We start from the raw sequence: 20,220 nt of genomic DNA on the forward strand, positions 1-20,220 counted from the left end.
GCATTCTTCACGTTCCAAAATGGTTGTGGCCACTGTACCGAGTGGGAAGTGGTGGCCCACAGGCCAGATGACCAGCCCGGAGACCTGCTACGGTCAGATCATTAGCTCACGGAGCTGCACAGGAGCTCCCTGGTGGCCTCGTGGCTAAAGACTCAGTATTGTCACTGATGTTGGCATGGGTTTGATCCCTGGCCTGGGGAACTTCTGCGTGCCTCGGACGTGGCCAGGAAAGAATCACCAATAGATCATTGACTTTCAGGTATCACACAGAATCTTTGCACCAAAGTATATATTTTGCCATATTAATAAAACCTGCTGTTATCTGTAGTTTTTTTTAAAAAAACAATTTAACTATATTGCCTTAAAATGTTCAAATACTCCCACCCAGTGGATAAAGGAAAACATCTGGTTATTTCAGCTGTAACAGTAGCACCAGAAAAAAGAAACACAAACTATGAGGAACTTAAAATAAGTTTATTCTGTTTTTAACACCCTCAAAATCCCCCCCTGAAAAAAAGTAACCTATAAATAGAACAGTGCACGCTGCTCCCCGTAAAGGGGTGGATGGGTCACACACTTGACAGAGCAATCTTTGGAGTCACGTGTAAATGTTACTCTGAATCTCATTTGTTGTCATCAACTTCTTCAGTATCTCTGTGCTCTGGGGAATGTTCTGGAAGGAAGAAAAAAAAGCTGGCAATGTGGTGAGGTTGAGAATTCAGCTAGAAGCAATCCCTGCTCTTGGGACAGAAGCAGAGAGGGCGCCCGAACGCAGAGGCCTGCCTTTCACCTCCTCGCTCAGCAGGCGGGACATGCAAGCCTGGCCTCCCGCCCGAAGCTCTGCATCGGTCCCCCACGACCTTGGGAGCCTAAAGCCCTCAGCTGGACAGGATACCCTACTCGGCCCAGGTCCCCACACGAGCTCACTCCCCTCTGCACCCCAATCCCACACCCACTTCCTCTCCCATGTGCCAGACACCTGCCCCCTCACCGCATGCGGCCTCCCTCAGAGCCCCTATAACTGGGATTCACCTTCCCCATGGAGCCTCGGCCCCCGTCCCCACCCTGCCCAGTGACCCCCCGCCACCTGCCACCTCCAGGCTGGGAACCACTAGCAGGCACGAGGAGAATGTCACTCTGTGGACCAAATCTCACTTTCAGACGGAGAGAAACGCAGCAAGCCCAGGACACCGCGCTTGGTCACCAAGGACACAGCTGCCCTCCAAGAGCCACTGCACCCTCCCGCAGGTCACTCTTTAGAGCAAACACGGAAAGCTGACTTCAACGCTACACGACACATGATTTACAAGTCTCAGAACAAGTCCAAATGCTTCTGGGGCCCCGTTTCCTGCGCACCATCTACACCACAAACAAACCCGGCCAGACCTTTCCCCGCAAGCACGTTCTCCGCAGACAGCTCAGCTCTGCCAGGCCCCTCGCCGTGAGCGCTCTCACTGCGCAGCTAAGGGGCTGCAGGCGGCTCTGCCACGAAGAAGGAAATAACTGGAGGAAGTCTGGGTTCCCCTATTGACGTAGGACTCCCATTTCTATGTCACAGATATCTCGGCCCTCAAGGGTGGGGGGGACAGAGAGGCCTGGTGTCTTAAGACAGTGGCTCCTAACCACATACATCGACGGGAGAGAAACTGCGGTGACGAAAAACCCTGGAAATGTGAAACACGAGGGGACAAGGCAGGACGGTGCCTTATCCTCAACTAGAAAACGCCAACAAGTCAGTTTGCAAACCCTTCAGTGACTGGAAGGTGCAGAGTGCAGCCCACGTTCCCAGAGAACTTCAGAAGGTGCATCAGGGACATGCGACAACAGACCAGGAACACACAGTGCAGAACAGGCTTCGCAAGGCAAGACGAAGCTCAGGGCACAAACATGCACCCCGGGACTTGGAAACTGATACTTCTCTTAAATGAGGAGAGAAATTTCAGTGAGAAAGAAAAAGTGCAACGCTCAAAAAAGAGACAAATCACAAAGCAAAAAAAAAAAAAAAAAACACGTGTACACACACACACGTATGTATATATACATATATAGACAAACACCTTCGAAGACAAGGGCTTAGGCGCAACCCACAAGTTATCTGCACAGTATTGCCATAAATCTACACACATTTTAATGTATTCGAATATATTGTTTTTCACAGTAAAATCTTTATTTATTTATTTTCGGGCCGCACCCGCAGCATATGGAGGTTCCCAGGCTAGGGGTCCAATAAGAGCTGCAGCCGCCGGCCTGCACCACAGCCAGTGACATGGGATCCGAGCCATGTCTGCGACCTACACCACAGCTCACGGCAACACCAGACCCTTAACCCACAGAGCGAGGCCAGGGGTCAAACCCTCGTCCTCATGGTTACTAGTTGGATTCGTTTCCGCTGAGCCATGATGGGAACTCCAGCCACAACAGGAACTCCTAAAATCTTTAATTTTGTTATTCATTTCTCATGTTTCGCTATATCCTTTTTAATGTTCCTTTACTTTTCATTATTTTATCTTTTATGGCAAAACTGTCTTTTAGATAGTTATACAGTAAAAATATAAAGTTTTTCTTTTTAATCATTAAATTTTTTTTTTTTTTGGCCGCACCCCCAGCATGCAGAAGTTCCCGGGTCAGGGACTGAACCCAGGCCACGGTAGTGACAATGCCGGATCCTTAACCCAGCACCACTAGGGAACTTCCAACATGAAGTGTTTTTAATTTGTTGCTCACTTTCCATGTTTATGTCCTTTTTAATGTCCCTGTTATCTTTTGGTTTTGAATGTTTTACAGCAGAACTGCATTATGGCCAATTAGTTAACGCAGCAAAACTGTCTGCAGTGCACACGCCTGCGGGAACGAGTCTGGGGCAAAGACGCTACAGTGAAAGTGCTCAGAGTGAGCGCGGCGGCCACGGCTCTGCTCCCGGCGAAGCAGGGAGAGCCTATCTATCGGTTAACTGCAGATCGAGCAAGACTGAGTTAATACGTCCTCCGAAAGAGACAGCAATACAAAGTAACTTCATTTGTCTGAAAGATTATCCGTGACTCCAGCGAACACAGTTGGGGTACACTACAGCTTCACTAACGCAGCAAACGGCTGGGCTCTTCTACAGGCCAGCTTCCTGCTGAAGTGCGGGAGGCAGGACGAACGCGTGCTCCGCGCCCACGGAGCTGCCCGGCCAGCTAACCAGCAGAACTGACCAGAAAAGCTGCCTTGGCCCTGGCGGCCACTCTAGAATAAAATAAGGCTTCCAGTGCGGAGCAGTGTTATCACCCTCTCAAAGGTTCCCTCTGAGGAAGACAGTCTTAAGCCAGGAGTCCACGAGCTTTCAGCAAATCTCTCGGACCGGGCGGGGAGGTGGGGGGGGAGTAAGTGCCTAAACTACCTAAAATTATAGGAAAACCTTTTCTGTACAAGTTTTGATACGTTTTCTTCTGGGGCAAGAATCCACAAATATATACAACCTGAGAGCAGGGGTTAGTAGGTTTATCTCACCTTCATTTATCTTAGTCGCATGCAAAATTAAGGGAATAAACATAATTGGATCCACACTGTGCTCAAAAACGCCTTCTCAAAACTGAGACCTTCCAAATGAATTAGCTACAGAAACTTCCTGAACAGTGAAACCATCTTTCCACACAGACATCTGGGATTTAAAGCAAGGATCTATCCTGACAAAACATAAACAAAACATCCTCCTAGTTATAGAGGTCCATCTAGAAGAATGGCTGACAATCAAATTCAAACTGCCAGACCCGGAACCTTTATTTGGAGAAAAAAGGGTTTCTACTGTTTCTTCTCTTTTGGCTTTTTAGGGCCACACCTGCAGCAGATGGAGGTTCCCAGGCTTGGGGTCGAATCGGAGCTACAGCTGCCAGCCTCCACCACAGCCACGGCAACACCAGATCTGAGCCAAGTCTGCCACCTACACCGCAGCTCATGGCAACACCCGAGTCTTAACCCAATGAGTGGGGCCAGGGATGGAACCCACGTCCTCATGGATACTAGTTGAGCTCGTTCCCCCTGCGCCACGACAGGAACTTCCTCTACATGTTCCTTAGCTTTCCCGATGATACCATACATTTGTTTCTTACTAAGTCCATTACAATTACTCAATTAATTGTAAAACATTCAATTACAAACAGTCAATGAGATAAAAGCTTACCTTAACCAAACCTTTCAAGCTTCTGGAAGAAAGTACAGGCTTAAAAGCTTCAACTGTAATGAGGTCTAATTTCATCACATCAGTATAACACAAGTATAGAACTGCGGGGATTTTCCATACTTGACAATAACTCAGAACTGTGAATATATAAAGGAAAAAAACACTTAAGTTTCCTATTACATGATTTTAAATGTAAATACCTCTAAATCATAAAGAGTGCTTTTAAAAATACTCGCCTCTGTTGTCTCTTTTAATCAAAGCATTTACTGCCATCGTGAACCAATTAAATACATATTTCCTTCCAAAGCTAATTTATTTTCCTAAGTAATCTCTTGCTTTTACAAATATTATGTTTATTTTACATTTGCTAAATATACTTCTGAGACACATTTTTTTTTTTCTTCCCCTTAGGGCCAAACCGGTAGCATATGGAGGTTCCTAGGCTAGGGGTTGAATCGGAGCTACAGCTGCCAGCCTACACCACAGCCACAGCAACGCCAGATCCCAGCTACACCTTCAACCTACACCATAACTGACAACAATGCCAGATCCTTAACCCACTGAGTGAGGCCAGGGATCAAACCTGCAACCTCATGGATACTAGTTGGGTTTGTTACCACTAAGCCACAATGGGAACTCTGAGACACAACTTTTTTTTTTTTTTGTCATTTTAGGGCTGCACCTGCAACATATGGAAGTTTCCAGGCTAGGGGTTGAAGTGGAGCTTCAGCTGCCGGCCTACACCACAGCCACAGTAACACAGGATCCGAGCCGTGTCTGCAACCTACACCACAGCTCACGGCAATACAGGACCTTAACCCACTGAGCAAGGCCAGGGATGGAACCCATGTCCTCATGGCTACTAATCAAGTTCATTACCCCTGAGCCGCAATGGGAAGTCCCACATCTTAATTAGCTACAAAATTTAAATTTTGCTGATGACACTAAAGTAAATGTAAATAATACATAATGCATAACGTAAAATATTTAGCCACTCTTTCCAGCGGACTTAAGTAAAACAAAAACCTTACTTATTAGCAAATAACAGAGAACTATATATTAACCACTGAAAAGTGACAACGGTCATTTGATACGATGTTTAGGGTGTAACTAGTAACGGGAATAAAAAATAAACTATTAAAGAAACTACCAAATTTCATTACCTGAAACTTCTGGTTGAACAATCAAAACATACTTTCCAACTTTTCCTATACCAACAACTTACCTCTATCATGAGCTCGCACGACCAGTTATCAAAGGCAAAAAAGAATGGGCAACTCTGAAGCTAAGGGTCAAGAAGGCCGAGCTGCTCTCGTGTGACTGTGGGTCACCCGCAACGACAGACACTGAGGACCAGCAGCAATGATGGCATCCTTCACCATGAAACTACCGCAGAGAGAGCTTGACAGGTCAAAGTAGCAGCATAAATACAGCAATAAGAGATAAAAGGCAAACGTTTCCAACTGGAATACCACCTGCTGCAGGAAGGTCATGCACGATATTTGGTTGCTCCAGCAGAGAGCAGCACGGAGACTCTCGGAAATTCTGTGTCTTTAGGGCTCTCAGGAAAGGCGTGTGAAGGCTGCTGGTGGATCCTGAGGTTTTATAGTCAGTAACGTGTCGACAGGTGAGAACAGTTACTTGCATGTTCTTCTTTGGACAAGAGCCGAAGACCTAACAAGAAATGGATATCCTATGAAAAGCTGTATCTATACAATTGTGTACAGAATAGAAACATCGCTCTAGTTGTTTCTCTGACACTGTTCACATCTTATAGCTTGGGGTGGGGGGGGGACGGTGTCCACGGAAAACAAGCCCCCATTCCTGGCTGGCCCCTTATCTGGGTCAATTTTAAGTCAGCTTTCTGCCTGTGTGACCTTCTCCAGGTCACTCTCCTCACCTGCGCTGTGAGGACAGCAGACGGGCCCGAGGGAGGCGCCATCTGGAGTCAACAAAGTCAGGAAGGAAGACGGCGGAGCAGCTGTAACCACAGCCAGGACCGCCATCCACTATGAGCCCCTGTTAGTTCTCGCCCGCTCCCACACCAAGGATGCCGGCAAACGGTTCTTTTGGTTTTGTTTTGGTTTTGTTTCTCAGAGCACGGCTCGAAAGCAGCGTTGAGAACAGTGTCAACTGAATGCACGAGACGCCCATTCTACAACAGAGAGAGCGACCGGATCGAGATCGCTTCTAAGCCAGAGGCCGCCAGGCCTAGGGTTGTACCAGCGACAGGAAGTGATCCTTCCTCCGCGCATGCGGTGACGGGTTCAGAACACTGTGATGAGGAGTTTCCAAGAACATCACCCGCAAACTGCTTGCATCACAGTGTTATTATTTATTATATCAGTGCGAATAACTTCTAAATTCACTTCCAAGTTCATTTCAATGGTAAGCAAGTTTCAATTGCTCAAGACCTCAATCTCGACCTAAGCTGGTATTTCACGGATTTCCAAGGACTCTTACAGATTTTACGGAAAAGAAGATTTTGGGTCACTTCACCTCGTATGAAAATATTTTATTTAGGAAAGAAAACAGTCATTTCTTTTTTTTATTACTATTTTTATTTTTGGTGTGTCTTTTTAGGGCCACACTCGCGGCACATGGAGGTTCCCAGGTTAGGGGTCGAATGGGAGCGGTAGCCGCTGGCCTGCGCCACAGCCACAGCCACTCAGGATCCGAGCCACATCTTTGACCTACACCACAGCTCACGGCGACGCCAGATCCTTAACCCACTGAGCAAGGCCAGGGATCGAACCTGCAACCTCACAGTTCCTGGTTGGATTCGTTAACCACTGAGCCATGACGGGAACTCCCGAGAACAGCTATTTCTAACAAGAGGACTGAATATTTTATATTATGTGCCATTAATGATTTACAGTCACTAATTTCATTATACTGCAACTTTGTAAATAACACAGAACTTAACACCATACATATAGGTCAGCAGGTACATCCCGTTTAAGAGGCATTCCTCACAAGGCCTGATTTATCATCTTCCCTAAAATACTTATAATCTGAAGCCACGATATTTGACAACCGTTATAGACTGTGTGTGATTATCAGGATTATGTGGCTGACATGAAACAAATAGCAGAGGGATCCAAATAGTGTCCCCAGGGGAAAAAAATATTGATTAAAAAATGTTGGCAGTTCCCACAGTGGCTTAGCGGGTTAAGAATCCCACACAGGGCCCAAGAAATAGCAACAATAACAACAACAACAACAACAACAACAACAACAAAAAAGTTCCCGTCGTGGCGCAGTGATTAACGAATCCGACTAGGAACCATGAGGTTGCGGGTTCGGCCCCTGGCCTTGCTCAGTGGGTTAAGGATCCAGCGTTGCCGTGAGCTGTGGTGTAGGTTGCAGACCTAGCTTGGATTCCACGTTGCTGTGGCCCTGGTGTAGGCCGGCGGCTGCAGCTCCAATTGGACCTCTAGCCTGGGAACCTCCATATGCCGAGGGAGCGGCCCAAGAAATAGCAACATTAACAGCAACAACAAAAAAAAAAAAGAATCCCACACAGTATTCATGTGGGTGTGGGTTCAATCCCTGGCCTCACTTGCCGGCATTGCTGCAAAATGGGGTATAGGTCACAGATGAGGCTTGGATCCTGTGTTGCTCTGGCTATGACATAGGCTGCAGCTGCACCTCCTATTCAACCCCTAGCCTGGGAACTTCCAAATGCCTCAGTTGTGGGCTTTAAAGAAAATTAAAAAAAAAAATCTGTTTTGGGAGTTCCCTGGTTAAGGATTCGGCATTGTCACTGCCATGGACCAGGTTCCATCCCTGGCCCAGGAACCTGAACATGCTGTAGGCATGGCCAAAAAAAAAGTTTTGTTCTGGAAATGAATGAGTTTACATTTTTTCAAATCAGAAAAACTATTCCACAGTACAAAGCTAATACAACATCCTACATAAATTAATACAGCAGTTTCCTACCCTTCCGAGAAAGCTATGTATCTTCTCCCTAAGAAAATACACATAGGTACATAACATAAAATCACATACACAACTCTCAGGAGATTCACAGATCTTATTAGATAATTCCACATTTAATAAAATGCATTTGATAACTTTTAATACATGTTCCTAAGTACACCAATTTAAAACAGGTATATACCAAATTTCTTATTTCTAATGAATAATTCCTATATAAAAATATACCTAAGATTTAAGCTGAAATGTTGATGAGATGTACACAAAAGATTTATTTCAGTTAAAGATAATGTGCAATTGCCAAAATTAATAATTAATCTCTAAAATTAAATTCCTGAGTTAAATTCCTCCCCGAAAAATAATTTCCCCACAAAATGCAGCTGCACTCAACTCATGTGCATGCTAAGAAAAACAGAGGCAGCCTCTGGGAGTCTGGAGTGAGTGGCAGCTGAGTGCCAAGCCCGGGAAGCCAGCAGACGCCCGTTCCCCGCCTCCCACCCCTGCACGTTCCCACCGCGGGTTTCACCCTTGGCTGTGACCCTGTTGTGTGTCACGTGGGTAACTGGTTCTGCTTTCACACCAAATAATAAGGTGATGGGAAGACCCCGACAGTTTCATGTTTCTATGACCCGCAAGCTTCAGCTCGCTGCTGATTACATTTGCCAAAGGAGTTTTTATTCTTTACGTTCTCTAACAAGTTCCTAGCATACTTCCAAGAGGAAAAGCAAATACTGCCTTCACTTCAACCTCTGACCGCGCAGGTCTAACTGTAACGACGCTGCACCCCCACAAAGCAGCGGCCCCGGAGTCTAAATAGCCAGCGGCCTTCGTCCCCCTTACCTTTTCCAGCCACTGAAACTGCTGGTCTTCAGCCACGTAGCAACTGCACTGACAGAGCAAAACCTGAAAATTACACCCGAGTTTTCCATCAGATCAAATGAATGTCATACACACCCCACACTGTCCTCATATAAACCCTGTGAATCCTAATATAACCCCTCAGATAACACTTGTTTTGCTTGATTTGCTATTGGTTATTTTTCGTGAAAATTTAAGAATGAAGCCACTACGGGCAATGAACAGCCAACCAAATGCGCGGACAGAACCACCACGAGGGCTGGCTCGGGAGGCTCTGAAGACACTACAGTAAATACTCCCAGAACGTTCCTCACGAAACAGGGGGTGACACCAGTCCTGCTGCCGTTTTGGGGGTCGCACACTGTGAAGATCAAACCCTAAAAGCATTACAAAACGGTTAGGTTCTGTCCGAGCACATGACAGCAGCCTGTCTGCATCGCGGCCCAGGTGTCGCCTACCACAGTGCTGGGGCCTCTGAACGTGGTTCTGTGTTAGAAACCAAGCCCCAGACCATATGCTCAAGGTGGAAAACCTTGCACTGCTGCTCTGCCACAGAAGGGTCCCTGATGACCTCCGCACAGAGGGTCTGAAAAACTCAGATACCCAACCAACCGATGGGGAACATAAACGCAGTAAGAGGACCTCCTCCTCCCTGACCTCCATCATCTACTGCAGAGTGACAACCTTCCACTAAGGGTCAGAGGAAGGACGGGCTTACTTTCCTTACTACGCATTTCCCATAAATACTGCATGCTCACAAAAATCCTTACGAAAACTTCAACGGCTTTGCATTACACGTTACAGAAACAAATGAAGTATTACGAAATCTAATTTTACAGTTTTCAGAGCTAAGAGTTGGTCCCTACCTTTTGAAAGAGCAACATCAGGAGTTCCCATCGTGGCGCAGTGGTTAACGAATCCGACTAGGAACCATGAGGTTGCGGGTTCGGTCCCTGCCCTTGCTCAGTGGGTTAAGGATCTGGCGTTGCCGTGAGCTGTGGTGTAGGTTGCAGACGCGGCTCGGATCCCGCGTTGCTGTGGCTCTGGTGTAGGCCGGAAGCTACAGCTCCGATTCGACCCCTAGCCTGGGAACCTCCATATGCTGCGGGAGCGGCCCAAAGAAATAGCAAAAAGACCAAAAAACCCAAAACAAAACAAAACAAAAAACACACAACTAGTGCCCATGAGGACCCAGGCTTGATCCCTGGCCTCATTCAGTGGATTAAGGATCAGGTGTTTCCGCAGGCTGCGGTGTAGGTCACAGATGCAGATGCAGCTTGGATCCTGCGTGGCTGTGGCTGTGGCGGAGGCTGGCAGCTGCAGCTCCGATTTCAACCGCTAGTCTGGGAACGTGCATATGCCATAGGTGCAGCCCTAAAAAGCAAAAAAAAAAAAAAAAAAGAAAGAAAAAGAAAAAAAGAAGCAACATCAAAGTGCTCCCGTGGCACACACGGTGGCAGGTAGGTACTTATACGAAACAGGCAAGACTCTAATCCTAAGGAATGAGACTTCTTCCACTGCTGAACCCCTGCGCCCTGGCCTCGCTCGGGTGTTCAGCAGCTGTGCAGTGGAGCTCTGTCAGACCGGCAGAGCGGAGGCGGGGGACAGACACCACCTGCTCGGCCACCTCACCTGCCTGACCTGTCTCCCAAACTGCCCAGGACGCTGCTCTCTCTGCATGGACCCAAACGTAGGATCAGGACTAATGAGGCACAACAAAATCAACTGCCATCAGCTACAGATTACCTTTTATAACTCAAAAAAAAATCAGGATGAGTCAGGTTAGGATAAAAGCTCAATGTCAACACAACTGTACTTAGAATGCAGAAGGCATTCACTGGCTCAATGTTAAGTGAGTTTCTGGAATGTGCCAGGCAGTGGCTAAATACTGGGTATATGACCACGAAGCAGAATTCCCTGCTTTCACAGCACACACACGTTTTCCCACATTTAGATTTGCTGGCATGATCTTGAGAAAGAAGGCAAGGTTAGGGCAATGGTTTGTTTCTTAAAAAATCATCTCAAAATTTCCTGAGAGGTCTTCCAACACACTGTATATTGCACATTAATACTTAAAGATAAAAGTGGTTACTAGCACTGCCTACACATAGAATTCCTTAGCTCAAAAGTAGTTATAAAGGAACGTGCAATTCACATGAACACTACATAAATGATGCCTAAAAAACTATCAAACATATGAGTTAGGCCCCACGTACCGAGGGATTCGATTTTAGGTGATAAAACACACAAAAAGCCTCCGCTGGGGACAGATGTGTAGTGTCTGTTGTCCGGCACCACTCATTCCAGAGCTTAGCACAACCAACTTCTTCCCAGACTCCTGAATTCATGACAAATGATGATAAAAATGCTGTGAAAAACAGTTCAAGTCAGTTAGTGTTTGGCTCTGCAAGTTGCATTTTCTATTCAATAAAAAATAAATTCCAGTTACTCTTGACCCTTGGAGTTAAAAAAGCCATTTGAGACCATCAACCTTACACCAACATTTTCCAGAAAAAGGAGAGGCCTCAAGAAGTTAAAGGTCACACGCTGAGATCACGAGGACAGGCGTAGCGACAGGCCTTCCACACTCTCGCACTCTATACCCGAAGACGTCAGGCCAGGAGAACGTGACATCAACAGTCCAGGTACTGTTCTACTGGCTCTAGCAGTACCTCCCGGCGCAAAGAATCTCTCCTCCAGGCCCATAAATGCCCTAAATCACCCAGGTGCGGGTGTGCGCTGTTCTAACTCAACTCTTCACCCTTCTGACTTTACCTATCAAACGGATTCATATACGAGAAGATCCCAGAGATGAAGTACTAAAAAAAACTCACGATTATTTTTGTTATTTTTAGAGTTCTTGTTATGTTTTCAAAGGAGTGTGTTCATTTAAAACACTCGAGGGAGCCCTGCAACTGGGGGCCACATGCACATGCCGCCCCCCCACCCCCCCACCCCAGTCTGGCCAAAACTGGCCCAGAAGCCTAAGAAAACCTGGACACTAGAAACTCTTTTTGAGTTTGGAAGTTCCCGAAGCCAAGGATATTTCCTTTAAATCTTATTTCCCAAGTTCATCAAAAAGTGTCACAGGAGCAAGGATAGATTTCACTCAGATACAAGTTTACTCTGCTATGACTTTTTTGAGAAAAGTAACAGACATTTGAAACTTTTTATGCTGGAGAGACATAATGTCAGACTTTGCTCTTTCAACAAAACAGTGTAGCATCTCCACTTACCTACTGCATTATTTCCTATAGCGATTATGAACTTGGAGCAAGGATATTTTTCTAGCAGAGAGACGTCCAAAGATGTTTTTGTCTGTCTTCGAAGGAGCCGAACCTCCCTAACACAAGGAACAAGAGAGACAACTAAAGCCATTTAAATATACTCAATACCAGAGTGTGACATAAAGGGAACAAATATGATTTTGTGTTAAGAAAAATGCAAACTTTAACTTTATAAAGAAAATAATTACAATCCTAAGTAAACAGTGGATTCGTGCAACAATAATTAATAGGTAAAACCATTCACAGACAACTAACTGTATGAGATCAGGCTGTCCAGGTGACCCGCTGATCAACCCATCTCAGCATCCCTAAAAGTGGGACAACTGGGTACAGCGTGAAGTAAGACACCGCAAAAACCACTTCTGAGGCATTCGCGCCAGCAAAGCATTGACCAAGCCTCTAGAAAGAACTTTCCTTAACAGGCAAAGCGGGTATACACCCATCTGCACAAAGGACATCAAGAAGAAGCAATGAGACAAACCTAGAGCGTGAGACATCCTAGAGGACAACCAGCCTCTCAGTAACCGTGAAAAAGGAAGGCAGGTGCTCTAACATGAAAGGAAATTCAAGAGACAACACGTCCAAATGTAAGGTGTGGGCTGCGTCAGGGTTCTGACTTACAGAAACACTGTAAAATGTCACATCTAAGACAACTGGATAAACCTGATCAGGGACTGGCTACTAAATAGTAATCAAAAATATTGTTAAGTATTACGGATGATGACAGCATCTGTAAGATGTCTAGCTCGTTGGAGAAGCATTCTGTAAAATGCAGAGGTGAAAGGCCATGGTGACTGGGACTCACCTGGGGCTAGTGAGACAGTAACTGTGGCACGAACTTATGTGACTGGATGGGCGTAAAATATCGTTTTACTATTTTCTCCAATGAATGTGTATTTGGAAATAATACTTTCTTTAAAAAGACACAGCCATCTGGTACTGACACATACTGCTACCTAACTGGTGTGGAGCAGATGATAAATTTTTTAATAAGAGTTGTCTTAGGTCCGTGGACTAAACACACGACAAACTTGGGGCACGAAGACTGCCCTGCAACCCTGGAAAACCTAAAGCCCGCAGGAAACGCGCTGCATCACTGCTAAAGGAGGCCTTTAAAGAACGCCGAGAGCCCGCAGCAGGCCCACCCGGAGCTGGCGTTGCCGGACCCGCCGGGACCCGCCGCAACCTGCGGCCTGCGCGCCCGCCCCGGCTCCTGCGCCCTCCCGGACCGCGTCTGCGACGGCGCGCCCAGCACCTCACCTCTTTCGTGCCAGCTGTCGCCGGACCTCCCTGTCCTCGGGCGTCTCCCTCCTCCCCTCTTCTTCCTCCTCCTCATCCTCCGTCCCGGCTCTGCAAGGCGCCTTCACCACCTCGCCGAAGAACGTGGCCGCCATGATCTCCCTCCCGGCCCGCTTGCGGCGCCACAAGGGAGCGCATGCGCCCCGCGCATGCGCGCTGCGCGGGCCAGGCCCACGCCCCGCCCCTGGCTGCGGGCCCGCCCCCTGGCCCACCTGGGGCTCGCGCCCTCGGAAACTGGAGCCACCAAGAGACCGGACGACTGCGGGCTAGAAAGGCCAGGCGAGCCGGGGGGCGGGGCCGCCGTCCCTGCAGGTAACCCACGCGGAAGAGGAGGGGCTCGGCCGCCCCCGCCCTAGTCGGCAACGCCCCGGGGACGGGGCCAGCCGGACCGCCTTTCCTTGCGCAGCGCTGCGGTTTCTTCTCGCTTAGGAGTGACGGGATGCGCTTTGGTTTATTAAGCGCCCGGCTTCAAACCTTGACTGTCCCCAGGTAGGTGCCGGCCCCTGGCCTGGCGCCTCCTTGGGACAGCGGACAGAGGATGGGTGGAAGGGCAGGAAGAAATACAGTGCTTCGTAGTGTTGTAAAAATGAGCCTTTACTCTGGCAGTAGGAATTCACATTTCAAAAGCTGATGATTGCCGAGCTAATCTAAAAGATTTCATGAGAATGCAAAAATAGTTGCTTCATTTCTAAAACTTGGCTATTTCATACAAAATTTGTTTTCGCTTTAAATAGCCTTTCATTAATAAGCAAGATATGTAAATTATTTTTGAACTGGTTCTCTTCTTTCAATTTTGCTGGAAAACAGTTCACGGAGCACTAGTCCAAGGAGAAAAAAAGGGACACTGTACCACAGTTTAAATGAAAATGAAAAAATACAACATGGCAACGAAAAAAAAAAAAAAAACATTTACCTAGTGCTGAAACTAGAGGGCATTGCTTACATTCTGGAAACTTGCCAGTAAAGAGTCACAAAGTTAAGTACTAATTTGGGGTGAGGGCAGCCTCGAGATGAAAAAATATCAGAAGTATGTTGCTAGAAACATCTTTTTTTAAGATGTGGAGAAACAATGATCAACAAAAGCATTTACATAAAGCCAGTGGTTAGCGATTTACACCTTACTGCAAAACAGTATTTTCAGTTGTGAGGCAAGATTTGAACACCTAAGTATAAATAGTAAGACCAAACTGCTATCTAGTAGGAATAGGAAACTTTGGGTATAGTCAGTGAGCTAGAATATGCAAGATTACCTGTGCAATATTTTAAAACTGCATTAACACTCCTGGGTTATTTGACTTTATAGAATGAATTGCAGAACAAAAGTTTGGGTATCCCTTTGTCTTAGTCCTTTTGTGGAATAAAATAACTTCCTTTTTAGCCTCAACTGGATTTCGTTACATTACGAAGTAGTCATTTCTGGAAAGCTGACAAAAATGATAAATAGAATAATGACAGCACATTTAACCATGATTAAAATTCTGCATACATTTCAGAGAGTTTTGCAAGGATGTTAAATTTTAAACAAATGCTTATTTCATGCAGTTACAGTCAATTTAGGCCAAGCACTTTAAATAGGGCAAGTCTATGTTCAAATTAAATACCCAACCACTGTGAAAGTAGAGTTATAATTTTGAAATGAATTCTTCATGTCACTGAAACTGTCAAAAAATTTTGCATAAAATAGTCTTAACTGAGATTTTAACATTTTCATTTTATGGCATTTGTTGAGGACATAACATACCCAGTAAGGAACTTCTATGAAATTAAGTGTAGATATGGGACTGGAAATAGGTTTAAACATTTCATTAAAGATCAAAAATCAAACCCCATGCACCTAAGAATATTAGCAGTTTATTAGGAATTCTTCCCTTTCTCACCTGTACTAGTAACAAGTTACTGGTATCTGTATTTCAGATGAAAATATACTATAAACAGAGCAAAGAACACAGACTCCGCAGGTTAGAAATATTCTGGCTTAGGCTAAGAAAAAGAAAATGACAACAAAAAGCCTTTTTTTAAGCAGACATGCAACCACAAACAAATTTCTCAAGTAATCAAGACACTTGTTTGATCTGTATAACCAAAAAATATGCATTACATTAGTCTTTTAATGAAAAAGGAATAGAAACCTTAAGTTTCTATATTTTAATTTTTCAGATTTACACATGCAAATCATATATTAATATTCACAGATATTTTTAAATGGGAAAACAACTTGTTTCTAACAATCATTTTTTCCAATAGCATGTTACTGAATTAAAAATATTTGACAGTGCGTTCACTTAAGTGTGGTGACTTTAATTTCAACAAATACCTATTAACAACAAATTAAACCTCGTTGCGAAGAAGTTCTTTATAGTAACAAGACCAGATTTCCTAATGCTCGTGAAGGCCACAGTGAGAGAGTCCAGACACGCTGCCATTGTTGTGATGAGACTGTGATTAATTTGCTCAAAAGTATTCATAAAGCTCTTTTAAGGTGCTGTTGAGAAACTTAAGAGGGTGTGACTGTATCATCTAAAAATACGACTGTTTTGATCTTAATCTAGACTTTGTATTTTCTGACTGATGAAAATGTATACCTGCCTCATAATGAGGCACATTTTGGCATCTCTGTAAATGCTGCTACGTGAAGGTAGAAATGAGAAAAGGTTGTGAAAGTCACATTCATAGCTTTCATAGAAAAATATATATTCCCTGAATTAGCCAGTCAGGTGGTCATCATTCAGTCTGAATTCCAATATTATCAACAAAATAAGACAGTAATGGATTTCCTCTAATTGTCTATCACCGACACACTACGTCAGACCTCATTCATCCGTATCCCCGGCCTGGAATCCCCTGGGCCTTCTAGTTTTTGACTTTGGGGTGGCAGGTTATGGGGACTGCGTCTTGTTAAAGTATTTGCTTCACTCAGAAGTCAAACAGGCTCAGTGGCACTTCCTTTTGACGTGTGCCTCATTCTCCCCCCCCCCCCCTTCAGTAATGACAGCCATAGATAGCTGTGGTGGTCTGAATTTTTATACTCTAATGCGGAACCCTAAAAATTAGCATCGGGCCGAGATTTTGAAATATTTTCAGTCCTGAAGTTTTTGCTACTGACCCTGCACACTTCCCATTATGTCTTTCCTCTAAGGAATGAAGAGTTTTCTTCAAGGCCCTTCCTTTCTGAACAGCAATTATCTCACAACAGGCCATTTGTCTTTTCTTTCCGCCTCTCCAACTACAGCTCCACAATCTATTTCCTCCTCAGCATTTTCTGTAGGGTGTGTCTGTACAAGGGCTGACTAGCAGGAAGCTGTCTCCCGCTCAGACCCACTGGATTATGGCTTTTAGAAAATCCCTCAGAAGGTGCCAGCAAGGGGTTAGCGTTAGAGCTAGGAGCAGAGCACAACTGCCGGGTTCCCGTGGCCCCTGATTGTCAATTCCACGTCTACATTTTCATAGTCACTACTGTGCTTTTTCTTTCCAGGATCTGAACCGCCTTAAAAAAGGCATTTTTCTATTAATATCTTCTAGCTCCTTCTCACTTTCAGAATTTATGGTTGTATCATCCTCTTTATAAACATTCAGTAATTTTTTCTTAGCCGCAGCAGAAGCATTTCGATGGGGCAGTTTTCTGCTACTCTTCCTAATCCAGACATTTTCTGGTCCTGAAATCGTTTCCTTTAGATTACTCATTATCTTTATTTTATTTGCAGCAACAGTAGCACATCTGCGGGGAACTTTCTCGGGTACCACTTTTGCTTTCAGAGTTTCACTAGGCATTTGCACTGCATCCTTCTGATTATGCATACATGTTCTCATTTTTGTATTGGGTTCTCTGTCTCTAGGAACAGATTCTGAAAAATGAGTGAAAGTTCATGTAAATGCAAAAATCTTGTAACACAAGATTTTACTACTTACATTCCTCAACAACACATTCCTAAACAATAAATTTTTAAACTACTCACATTGCTAAATTAAAAAACGCAAGTGATCATCAGCAACGGAACTACACATTTTTAACATTGATATACCCACAACCTTCCGTTTCCTTATCTACAACAGTCAGTCTCAGGGAGAAGCTACAGTCCCTTGCACCTGGCATGTCCTACAATCTGTGAGGATAACTGTCACTTAAAAGACTTGTAGGAATGGGGTTAATTACCTTCACTGTCACAAAGCCACTAACGTAAAAGCACGTTTTTAGAAAGATCTGAATTTTTACAATGTGGCTTTTAAATTTTGGTATCATTTCTAATACTCTATGCTGAAGTACATTCAATAGGATTTCTTTTTCTTTCTTTTTTTTCTTTTGTCTTTTTAGGGCCACACCTGCGGCATATGGAAGTTCCCAGGCTGCAGCTGCCGGCCTACACCACAGCCACAGCAATGCAGGATCCAAGCTGTGTCTGTGACCTATACCACAGCTCACAGCAACGCTGTATCCCCTGACCCACTAAGCAAGGCCAGGGTTTGAACCCTCCTCCTCATGGATAACAGTCGAGTTCATTACCACTGAGCCGGGACAGTAAGTCCCAATAGGATTTCTGAAATAATTTCCCTAGAACTAAAGAAGGAAATGACTATGATGATACAGCATCAGCCCTGCTTCAAGATCCTCAAGGTTTTAGTCTCAACATCAATATTTCCTTTAGTCAAAAAAAAAAAAAAAATGACTTGGGCAAGTAGGAGATAAAAAGGAATTGTACACTTAGTTTTATATAACTGAAATGTTTTCATCCTAGATTCATTTTTTTCACATTATTTCAGCATTTTATATAATTGAAATTATTAAATCCTAGTTTCATTATGCAAATACTTTCTGAGCTAGGTATATGCTGGGCATACAGAGGATCAGGCTAAAGATTCTAAAACAAACGAATGCTACGCATGTCTAGTTGCTGTAAGAAGCTGAGCGCAGGGTTCGGTGAGAACCCGTTTTAGAAACGGAACCTAGTCTAAGGGGCAAGGAAAGCTTTGAGGAAGTGTAATTGTATCTGCCAGAAACTGTGACTGGATCCGCCAGCCAAAAAGCAGGACAAAAAGCACTGTGCAGGGCAAAGTCCTTGTGGACAGAGGCGACTCTGAAGAGCCACGTGGGGCTGGGCCTGAGTCTAGGTGGGCCCAGACCATTTTTATTTTTGCCAACATCTCAAAACCAGATTCTCAAACTTCCAATACAAAACGAATTAGCACTATTCCAGGGCAGAGCCATGTATTGATAAAAAAGAGCATCTGAAGTTCATTATCTCTTGAATGTTGGGCCTCCTCTCTCTCTGGCAATCTCGTCTTGCTGCAGGAAAGAATCAAAGTATCTAGGACTGTCTTAAATGTCCCCAAGTCTTGCTGGAGGGTGAGCTGGTAGGACCCTGCCTCAGGTTTCCAGACATCCAGCAGTTGCTAAGGACAGGCTGCAGACACTAACATGACCACACTTGACACCTGAAGGATCACTCGCACCCACCCCTTTTCACTGTCGCTGGAAAGTTAAGGGTTCCGTCAGCTGCCGACATTGGCTCTGTAGCACGGACACTACAGACGACCAGCCTTCTTAGGTTTTCCTTTTATGAGGGGAGATGTCTATCCTTCTGTCACCAAGGGCAAATGAATACGGGTGAAAAAGGCTTCTGTGGGTTGACAAGGTCATTAACAACAGAGCAAAGATTATAAGGAAATTCTTCCACCCTCCAAAGGAAAACCCTTCGGATTCTACCTGAAGCCTATGAAACTCATTTCAAAGATGTGCCTGTGCTCTCCCCAAGACCATGTTAAGTTCTCCCAAAATAAACTAGGAACTGAATCCGCGTCCCGGGGCACTGCAAAAATGGCATTTGCAGTGTGCCCCCATGCCCACCCCTTGGCCCCGGCTCTGCAGAGAAACTGACAAGCAAACGGAGTGGCTTAGTGTGTTTACCGCTTCAAAGAACGTTTTCTCAGGAATCTTAAAATTATAAAATTTACTGTCCCTGCCAACCCACGCTAGATTCAAAGTGAATCTTTAGCTCATTAAATCAATGTTAAGCAAATGCTAGAATATAATATACTACAATGTATAAACATACTTCTTGAAAAATAAAATTAGGGTGAGATGTGTACTTCATGGGAGGAGGAGGATATGCTGTAATCGGTCAACTGCATCCCTTTGCATGGTGAAAATAATAAAAATAGGTAACTGGTTCATTTCTAACAACATAGCCAGTTGAATGGTATAGGTAAAACCCCATTACACCCAAAACTTCTGTGGGACAAAATGATTTAAGTTGCAGCAGCAACTAATTTCTTTTTAATGTAGTGATGAAAGTACCTATACTGACAACTTAGGAACCTAGTAAATTCTAACTCTAAGACATCTGTAATCCAAAGTAAGGAAGAAGATTCTACAGAAGAAAATACATAACTGGGCTTTTAAAATTACTTTAAGAAAACCTGAACTACGTCCAGAGGGGAGAGAATACAGGAATAAGTTATATTGTATACAGCAACTCCAACCTGATCAAGCTTTCTCTCTTAAAGACTTAGACCATAAAATGGGAATTTTATAAAGATAAAAAACCATCTGAGGAAAACAAAAAGGAGAGGTGTGGGGAATTAAAAAAATACACACACGTAAGTCAGTGTTCATTTTATGACTGAGAACCTGGTAAATTATAAAGTGCTTTTATTCTCCTTGAGGAAACTACAGCTTTTAGAAAT

General features: G+C 44.6%; 2 protein-coding genes across 4 annotated transcripts in view; both read right to left on the reverse strand.

Moving 5' to 3' along the window:
• Positions 1-453: 453 nt before the first annotated feature.
• On the reverse strand, positions 454-13,699 carry PSMG1 (proteasome assembly chaperone 1). 2 transcript variants are annotated; one of them, XM_047796688.1, is made up of 7 exons: positions 13,504-13,699; positions 12,193-12,299; positions 11,173-11,324; positions 8,939-9,001; positions 5,635-5,833; positions 4,160-4,296; positions 454-673 (listed from the first exon to the last, which is right to left on the reverse strand). In XM_047796688.1, the coding sequence occupies exons 1-7, from the start codon at positions 13,635-13,637 to the stop codon at positions 599-601; spliced, it is 867 nt and encodes a 288-aa protein (XP_047652644.1). In that variant the 5' UTR covers positions 13,638-13,699; the 3' UTR covers positions 454-598. The 2 variants fall into 2 exon arrangements, with proteins under 2 accessions (XP_047652644.1, XP_047652653.1); XM_047796697.1 differs by lacking the exon at positions 8,939-9,001 and having other exon boundaries at positions 13,504-13,680.
• Positions 13,700-15,373: 1,674 nt separating this feature from the next.
• BRWD1 (bromodomain and WD repeat domain containing 1) overlaps positions 15,374-20,220 on the reverse strand; it is a 120,134-nt gene continuing 115,287 nt past the window's right edge. For both annotated transcript variants that reach the window (XM_047796669.1, XM_047796677.1), the window contains one exon: positions 15,374-17,384. In XM_047796669.1, the coding sequence (XP_047652625.1) occupies positions 16,993-17,384 (392 nt within the window). In that variant the 3' untranslated portion in view covers positions 15,374-16,992. The remainder of the gene's footprint in view (positions 17,385-20,220) is intronic.

Source organism: Phacochoerus africanus, chromosome 1 (assembly GCF_016906955.1).
Source record: "Phacochoerus africanus isolate WHEZ1 chromosome 1, ROS_Pafr_v1, whole genome shotgun sequence".
Classification (NCBI taxonomy): domain Eukaryota; kingdom Metazoa; phylum Chordata; class Mammalia; order Artiodactyla; family Suidae; genus Phacochoerus; species Phacochoerus africanus.